Genomic DNA, 9,130 nt, shown 5'->3' on the forward strand with positions numbered 1-9,130 from the left:
ATTTTCCGTTACCGCTGAGAACAACACCGTCATGGCCGCTATAACACCGTCCGGTCGCCTCAACATCTAATGTATTGAAGTGTTTTTGAAAAGATGTTAAAATCTGAGTATTTAAGTCGGCTTGTTTGTCAGATCCCAATTTGCATATCAGCTCATCGGGTCGTTGAGTGTTGAGGTCTGCAATATGAAGAAAGCAGAAGAAACGTCGCAACGCCAACATCAAGAGTGATCTCTTTTATCCATCCACTCAAGCCACCAATGTCACCTCCCTCCTCTCCCGTCCGCGTGATGACGTCATCCGGAGCACACGTGATGACGTCATGCCGTCATCCGGAGCACACGTGATGACGTCATACCGTCATCCGCAGCACACGTGATGACGTCATGCCGTCATCCGCGGCACACGTGATGACGTCATGCCGTCATCCGCAGCACACGTGATGACGTCATGCCGTCATCCGCGGCACACGTGATGACGTCATGCCGTCATCCGCGGCACACGTGATGACGTCATGCCGTCATCCGCAGCACACGTGATGACGTCATGCCGTCATCCGCAGCACACGTGATGCAGTGCATGAAGCGAAAGAAAAATGGCGACGTGACCACGCCCAACTTGTGCTCCTCTTTCCCGCTGGAGGATGGGACAACTTGCAATAAAATGACGGCCTACGCGCGGGTAAGTTAGAAATTTGAAGTTTTCTCAATCATTTTTCCTCAGAATAGGCGACTAACATGACTGTATGGTGACATTTATCAGATTTCCCGAATTAATGAAACATTCTTTTTGATGGATTTGGAATCATCTGGTCACTCCTTGCATCCTGACGGGTATTGTGTTGCTCGGACGTTCTGGCTTGTCTGCCGGTGTCGGATAATTTAGTTGAACCAACTGATCTCGACTGCAAGATTGTTGACGGCCCCGCCATTGTACACGCACTACCAACAGCGGCTGTTCGAACTTTTGATGACTACACCGACGAGACTTTCATGCCTTACATTTCGCAACAACTGTTCTCTCTCTATCCACCTCTCTCTCTCTCTCTCCCCCTCTCCCCCTCTCCCCCTCTCCCCCTCTCCCCCTCTCCCCCTCTCCCCCTCTCTCCCCTGGTTGCATCATTGGTTGGGGTGCGGCTATGCCGCTGATGCAGTGTCCCCCTTACCAGTACACTGGTACTCATTTCGCCGACCTCAGAAGGATGACAGGCTGAGTCAACCCCCTGGTGTATTAATTCAGCGGCCAATGGGGCTTGAACTCAGGACCCTAGGATCCCAAGCCACCACCCTAACCACTAAACCAACACCAGGCTTACCTGAGATGAGATCCTGTTCTAGGCGGTGTAGTTATTGTTGTGAAGGTAATGTTGAGGTAATATGGAAAAGGCAAAGCCAAGAAGCGAACGTAGAATTCTTCTTACATTCGCTTCTGACTTTACCTATAACTTGTTCACAACTGTATACTTGCCAACTCTACCGTGGAACATGGAAGCGCTGCACAGCTGATGATTTTGACGCAATTTCCGGTTACTTCGGCCTGGATTCGGGATCAGCGATCAAATAATGTAAATCATGTTTAAAAATTATTTTTTGATGATGCGGGAGATATCTTTATTAAAATCAGTGGAGGAAATATACACCATGTCTGATATTATTTGGGTCTTTCATGTCTCCGACGATGCCTTTATCTCCAGGCATGCATCATTCCCCATGTGAAAAAACGGAAGTAAAAAAAAAACCGGAAGCAAAAGCGTCATAGCCAACGATACGGATTCCAAAGTGCCAGGGTATTGTGTTGTGTTGTTGTTGTTTCCTATTCTCTCATGTGCACGCATTAAGTAGAAGCTTGTGGTGTATTGGCATAGAGCGTTGTGGGGGCGTGGAAGAGTTGTGATAGTAGTCACATGTCGGCAATGCATATAGCTGTTCGCGCCTGCTAGAGGCTCGCAGTAGTGTACATCCGGACGGGCATAAACAGAGTTACGACAACCCTCACGACTCTCCGTGCCTCACTGCCCTCCGGATATTACATTGGCGACGAGGATGTTTCGGATCGACGCGTGCAGAGTGCCTGTTTTCCTCGGCATTGACTTTGAGTCGTTGCCGGAGCAATTAGATTGCCGAGCGCACAGAGCGCCGGGAGAATCGGCGCAGCTCGCGTGGTACGAGTTCGATCACATGGCAAGGAGCCCAGGGGAGCGCATCGCGAGTTTCGCCAAGCGGGTGAGACATCTCGCCGTCGCCTGCAATTTCGCGTCGAGTGAGCGGCAGGCCAGGCTCGAAGATCGTTTTATTTCTGCTTCGGCCGTCGCACAGACTCTGACAGATGTCCGAGCCCTCCCTGGCCGGAGCATGACAGGTGATCCGGAGGTCCGCGCGATGTACCGGGCACCCACGACCGCACGCACAGTCTTCGGCGCGGGCTGTGGCCAGGCGTTGCAACGCGGCCAGTCGGACGGCGATCTGAACACTCAGGGACATCTGCAGCCGGTACGAGGCAACCTCAGCGACACGGGGCGAGACCTGCGACCGGTACGAGGTGTTGTGCATGGCGTACGCTTTTACGTCCCGGGTCGAAACCTACACCCGGTACGATGTTTTGTGCATGACGTACGTTTTTACGTCCCGGGTCGAGACCTGCGACCTGTGCGAGGTTTTGTGGATGGAGTGCCGATCGTGTTTCAAGTTGGTACCTGAGCGGCGGTGTCGATCATAAGCGAGCGCACCGCTCGTGCACTCCCCGGTCTAAGCCTTTTCAGGTCGACCCTTGCGTTGCACACGTATACCGGTGAAGTGCTACCAGCGGTTGGCAGGGCACACGTCTTGGTCGCCCATCAAGGTCAGCGGGTCGCGCTTTCGCTGTTCATGGTGTCAGGGGAGGGGCTCGCCCTATTGGGTCGGAGCGGGTTGGTCCGCATTCAACTAGATGGGACGGCGCCAGCCAGTGTCCTTGGACGTCCCGTGCCGAGCCTATTAGAGTATCAGTGGGAGGAGGTTCCTGTTTTGGAGTTCGTACCTCCAGCTGCACCTGTGTCTCCTTCGGGCCCCGTACCTCCGTTTGGGCCCGGGCCTCCCTCGAGACCCGAGGGCGAGGTCCCGGCGGCAGGAGCCGCTACGATGCGACATGGGTTTCCGTTCATTGCTTCCTGCAACTACGATATACGGTTCTGGAGCAACGGGGGCCATGCCAGCTGCGACGGACTCTCGCTCTTGCGTTGCGCTCATGATACAGTGCACGCCCGTGTCATTCAGGCGATTTCAGCAGGGGATTGGAGCGAACCGGTCACATTCAAGAAGTTCGCGGAACGCGACCATCGACAGTGTCCTCTTCGACGTTCAGATAGGGACCTGCACGCAAGTCGCCTCAACGTCGTGGCAACCAAGAGGTGTGCGCGCAGCGTGGTTCATCAATTGCTAATTGTTGTGTGTTTGATTCTCGCGACACGAGTGATTCAGCATGGCGTTATGAAAGCAAATACCGACAGTCCGCGTGTGAGCAAGATGTGTTTGATTGGGATCCATGCTTTCTTTGATGTGAAGAGCTCGCGGACGATCGTTGCGAATAAAGAGGTCTTTCAGATCTCGATCTTCGATGACAGTCCGCAGTTCGCTGCAACCTCATGTGTTAACATTATACTGTGGGAACGCGCTGTACGTAAAGAGAAGTTTGCCTCTGCGCAGACGATGTTTTTGCTGTTGTATGACACTGATGTGTATCCAGTCAATGCTGTTCATCTGTATGGACGTGCGTTGAGGACTCGGCTGAAGTTGCTGCGGCCAAAGGGGTCGGTGGCAGGGGCGGTATTGCGCCCGGGGCTGATGCGCGGTTTTGGTGTAGGATGGCTGGTAATAGAGCCGGCTAATTGCCTGGTTCGAGTCGATGGCGGGGAGTCGGTTCGCTGTTCAGCGTCACCCCTCCCGTTACTCTCGCGGGGGCCGGGTGTTATCTTCCCAAGGCCGCCCTACCCGCTGCTCCTGCCAGCGGCGGCGCCCTCATGTCTGGCGGACTCAGCGTGTTTTTCTGTTTCTGTCCGTGGGTGGATGAGCAAGCTTGTCGGCCAGGGGCGCAGGAGGTTCGTCTAAGCGTGTCACCTCGACCTCGCCGGAAGGCGTGTAAGCATGGGCCGCCTGGGGGCGCTTCTACAGTCTGCTGCATTTGGAGTGCAACTCGCTCGCACCAACACAGTATATGTTGTGATGGGGATAGAAGGTTGAATTATGTGCCAGATTAGAACAACGGCATTGGTGTTACAGATTGTGCAGATGAAGCACATTTTTCTTTTGATCCATCTCGTCTGGGTGATTCTCAGCCCGACCATCACCCCAGGGTGAGATCAGGTGATGTGGTACTTGGGAGATTTTACATGATTGATGTCATTTTGTTCCTCTTTGCTTGTTTGTGTCATATTGTCATAGTGTTTTTTCTTTTTCACCAGTTGCTTTTTTTTGTATCATGGTGCCAGTGCGTTTGCTGAATGCCATTTTGGCACTAGTTGCTTTCTATGTTGTAGTGCCAATGATTTTTGATTATTGTCATTTTATAATCATACTTTTAGGGGGGGAGGAGTGTCGTGTATGAGCGGAGCATGTACTGTATGGGCGGAGCCCCGAGTCATGGTTGGTGGTGGTCACGTGGTTGTGGCTTCATATGTCACGACTCGCCCACTCGGGACTTGTAGCACCAGTAGCGTCAGTTGCAGCATGTGCTGTAATTAGCAGTGTCCTGTAGGTCGTGTGCCTGTAGAGTGCATCGAGTACGTAATAAAGCGGGAGTTACGGGCATCGTACGTCCACTCTCTCGCTTGAGGCAATAAAGCGGAGTTGTGCTATTCTCCGGCTCGTGTCTGCCTGCTCGCACCTCTGCCGCGACATTACGCATTCCTCTTCCACCTGTACCTACAAAATCAACAGTGTACTTGTATTTAACAAAAATTCCACTTCACAAAACGTTTAACACACAGAATCATGATCTGGAGGAGAATACCTACACAGAGAGAAAGTTCAGTTTGAAATGGTTAAGAGAGCCTGGAAAGAAACATTCGTGAAGATCGCATTCGAAGAAAAAACGGCACCCCAAATTTAGGAGATAAACCAACGTGATGCTTCACCAGATACTTGTTTTGTACCTGCGACAGTCTTTCGGAGCATCAAAGTCATCGCCCCTGTTGTCGTCACAGTGATAACTCCAATCAGAGCAGCTGCTGGAACCTTCACCATATCCCCGACTGCGGCCACGGTTGTAGCCTCTGGAACCCTTGCTGTAATCCCGGCCGTATCCTCCATTGTGTTCTTGGTGATACCTTCTTTCATCTTCCCTGTCGTAGCCCCTGTCATACCGTCGTTCAGAATCACCATCATATCCATAGCCTCTGTCGTGGTATCCAGGTCTGTATGGTTTACGTTTCCATGGCAGGGGTGGTCTGCCATCATAGTAAACTGTATCGCAACGAGAAGGTAATTGCTTTTGTCTGCAAACAAAATATCAACAAGGGAAAGCTTTTGGTAGAAAATGATCAATAAATATTGTGTGTGTGCGCGTGTGTGTGTGAGTGGGCTCCATGACGACACTTACTTTGATGAAGTTTTTCCTTTAAAAACGCCAGGTGTAGGTTCATGACCTTTTAGCGTGAGGGAGTAATCAACACGAATGTTGTGTCCATGTAGTTCCATTCCATTTGTATACTCCCTGCCCTGGAAGGAAAGCATTGGATTTGGACCTGGGATACCAGCATTGAAAGCTGTGTACTCAGTTGGGAATGTCAAATAGGCTAAAGCATAATTATGATATGAGCCAGTAACTAGTATAAAGTTTTGTCTGTATTTTGTAAAATGGCAATGGACGTGTTTGCTACTCTCAAGGTGTTGTAAAAAGTGTAAAAAAAACAAAAAAAAAAACCCAAGTCAAAACAAACGTATAAAATTGTAAAAGTCCACTTCCATATGCCAAGGCACCTGTGCAGCATATGATACAAGTATTGTTCCGAATCTGGAAGCCATGAGCACTCAACATACAGGTCCTATAGCTCAGTTATTTCGATAAGTAAATGTGAATAGATAGCTCCCTTTTCCTTGTTTAATGGGTAATTAAATGTACATGCGCTGTTATTTTTATAGATAGGATTTTTACACCACCAACATCTTCTACAACAACACCAGCATCACCCTAACCTTCACCTCGCTTGGCCGACGCCATGGCGCCCATGGTGGGCGGAGTTCAAGGAGGAGTCTCGTGGAGGCCCTCAACCAATCAGCTTGCTACGAGTGAGGTGGCTGCCTCTCAGCCAATCGGACCCCACGACGGTGAGAAAGGCGGTCCGCGTGACGTCACCATGCCCCTGGGCCAATCAACGGACTTGCCGCCCGTTTTGGCCAATGACAGGGCGACGAGCGCACTTTGCGTGCAAAAACCGTTCAGTGAGGGAGAGCGGGGAGGGAGGAGGCACTCCTCCCCCCCCTGGACAAGGGTGAATAAGGTTGCGGCGCGATCGAAAGAGGAGGGGAGTTTTGGTTGTCGGGACGAGCGCGAGAGGGACGGAGTTTTTTTGGTTGTCGGGACGAGCGCTGACGGGGCTCTCGACTCCGCTCTCGTCTCGCTGGCGCCTGGTTCTTCCATCTCCTCTCGCTGGCGCCTGGTTCTACCATCGCCTCTCGCTGGCGCCTGGTTCTTCCATCGCCTCTCGCTGGCGCCTGGTTCTTCCATCGCCTCTCGCTGGCGCCTGGTTCTTCCATCGCCTCTCGCTGGCGCCTGGTTCTTGCATCGCCTCTCGCTGGCGCCTGGTTCTTCCATCGCCTCTCGCTGGCGCCTGGTTCTTCCATCGCCTCTCGCTGGCGCCTGGTTCTTCCATCGCCTCTCGCTGGCGCCTGGTTCTTCCATCGCCTCTCGCTGGCGCCTGGTTCTTCCATCGCCTCTCGCTGGCGCCTGGTTCTTCCATCGCCTCTCGCTGGCGCCTGGTTCTTCCATCGCCTCTCGCTGGCGCCTGGTTCTTCCATCGCCTCTCGCTGGCGCCTGGTTCTTCCATCGCCTCTCGCTGGCGCCTGGTTCTTCCATCGCCTCTCGCTGGCGCCTGGTTCTTCCATCGCCTCTCGCTGGCGCCTGGTTCTTCCATCGCCTTTCGCTGGCGCCTGGTTCTTCCATCGCCTCTCGCTGGCGCCTGGTTCTTCCATCGCCTCTCGCTGGCGCCTGGTTCTTCCATCGCCTCTCGCTGGCGCCTGGTTCTTCCATCGCCTCTCGCTGGCGCCTGGTTCTTCCATCGCCTCTCGCTGGCGCCTGGTTCTTCCATCGCCTCTCGCTGGCGCCTGGTTCTTCCATCGCCTCTCGCTGGCGCCTGGTTCTTCCATCGCCTCTCGCTGGCGCCTGGTTCTTCCATCGCCTCTCGCTGGCGCCTGGTTCTTGCATCGCCTCTCGCTGGCGCCTGGTTCTTGCATCGCCTCTCGCTGGCGCCTGGTTCTTGCATCGCCTCTCGCTGGCGCCTGGTTCTTGCATCGCCTCTCGCTGGCGCCTGGTTCTTGCATCGCCTCTCGCTGGCGCCTGGTTCTTGCATCGCCTCTCGCTGGCGCCTGGTTCTTGCATCGCCTCTCGCTGGCGCCTGGTTCTTGCATCGCCTCTCGCTGGCGCCTGGTTCTTGCATCGCCTCTCGCTGGCGCCTGGTTCTTGCATCGCCTCTCGCTGGCGCCTGGTTCTTGCATCGCCTCTCGCTGGCGCCTGGTTCTTGCATCGCCTCTCGCTGGCGCCTGGTTCTTGCATCGCCTCTCGCTGGCGCCTGGTTCTTGCATCGCCTCTCGCTGGCGCCTGGTTCTTGCAGCATCGCCTCTCGCTGGCGCCTGGTTCTTGCAGCATCGCCTCTCGCTGGCGCCTGGTTCTTGCAGCATCGCCTCTCGCTGGCGCCTGGTTCTTGCAGCATCGCCTCTCGCTGGCGCCTGGTTCTTGCAGCATCGCCTCTCGCTGGCGCCTGGTTCTTGCAGCATCGCCTCTCGCTGGCGCCTGGTTCTTGCATCGCCTCTCGCTGGCGCCTGGTTCTTGCATCGCCTCTCGCTGGCGCCTGGTTCTTGCATCGCCTCTCGCTGGCGCCTGCTTCTTGCATCGCCTCTCGCTGGCGCCTGCTTCTTGCATCGCCTCTCGCTGGCGCCTGCTTCTTGCATCGCCTCTCGCTGGCGCCTGCTTCTTGCATCGCCTCTCGCTGGCGCCTGCTTCTTGCATCGCCTCTCGCTGGCGCCTGCTTCTTGCATCGCCTCTCGCTGGCGCCTGGTTCTTGCATCGCCTCTCGCTGGCGCCTGGTTCTTCCATCGCCTCTCGCTGGCGCCTGGTTCTTCCATCGCCTCTCGCTGGCGCCTGGTTCTTCCATCGCCTCTCGCTGGCGCCTGGTTCTTCCATCGCCTCTCGCTGGCGCCTGGTTCTTCCATCGCCTCTCGCTGGCGCCTGGTTCTTCCATCGCCTCTCGCTGGCGCCTGGTTCTTCCATCGCCTCTCGCTGGCGCCTGGTTCTTCCATCGCCTCTCGCTGGCGCCTGCTTCTTGCATCGCCTCTCGCTGGCGCCTGCTTCTTGCATCGCCTCTCGCTGGCGCCTGCTTCTTGCATCGCCTCTCGCTGGCGCCTGGTTCTTGCATCGCCTCTCGCTGGCGCCTGGTTCTTCCATCGCCTCTCGCTGGCGCCTGGTTCTTCCATCGCCTCTCGCTGGCGCCTGGTTCTTCCATCGCCTCTCGCTGGCGCCTGGTTCTTCCATCGCCTCTCGCTGGCGCCTGGTTCTTCCATCGCCTCTCGCTGGCGCCTGGTTCTTCCATCGCCTCTCGCTGGCGCCTGGTTCTTCCATCGCCTCTCGCTGGCGCCTGGTTCTTCCATCGCCTCTCGCTGGCGCCTGGTTCTTCCATCGCCTCTCGCTGGCGCCTGGTTCTTCCATCGCCTCTCGCTGGCGCCTGGTTCTTCCATCGCCTCTCGCTGGCGCCTGGTTCTTCCATCGCCTCTCGCTGGCGCCTGGTTCTTCCATCGCCTCTCGCTGGCGCCTGGTTCTTCCATCGCCTCTCGCTGGCGCCTGGTTCTTCCATCGCCTCTCGCTGGCGCCTGGTTCTTCCATCGCCTCTCGCTGGCGCCTGGTTCTTCCATCGCCTCTCGCTGGCGCCTGGTTCTTCCATCGCCTCTC

The 9,130-nt window shown here is 55.3% G+C and overlaps 1 protein-coding gene across 1 annotated transcript; it reads right to left on the minus strand.

Annotated features, from left to right (window-relative positions):
• Window positions 1-4,304: 4,304 nt before the first annotated feature.
• LOC147028057 (uncharacterized) lies at window positions 4,305-6,622 on the minus strand. The gene is made up of 2 exons (XM_085878066.1): window positions 5,570-6,622; window positions 4,305-5,465 (listed from the first exon to the last, which is right to left on the minus strand). Exons 1-2 carry the CDS (start codon window positions 5,701-5,703, stop codon window positions 5,102-5,104), a joined length of 498 nt encoding a protein of 165 aa, XP_085734192.1. The 5' UTR covers window positions 5,704-6,622; the 3' UTR covers window positions 4,305-5,101.
• Window positions 6,623-9,130: the final 2,508 nt, after the last annotated feature.

This window comes from Eptatretus burgeri, chromosome 4 (assembly GCF_056783735.1).
Source record: "Eptatretus burgeri isolate ZD-2024b chromosome 4, Ebu_testis_v1, whole genome shotgun sequence".
Lineage (NCBI taxonomy): Eukaryota > Metazoa > Chordata > Myxini > Myxiniformes > Myxinidae > Eptatretus > Eptatretus burgeri.

What these genes read in the sequence shown, in the direction of transcription:
- LOC147028057 (XM_085878066.1), bottom strand. Translation starts at nt 5,703, where the DNA reads ATGCTTTCCTTCCAGGGCAGGGAGTATACAAATGGAATGGAACTACAT. An exon ending in AAAGGAAAAACTTCATCAAA is followed by an intron (nt 5,466 to 5,569) that starts GTAAGTGTCGTC and finishes TTTTGTTTGCAG; the next exon opens with ACAAAAGCAATTACCTTCTC.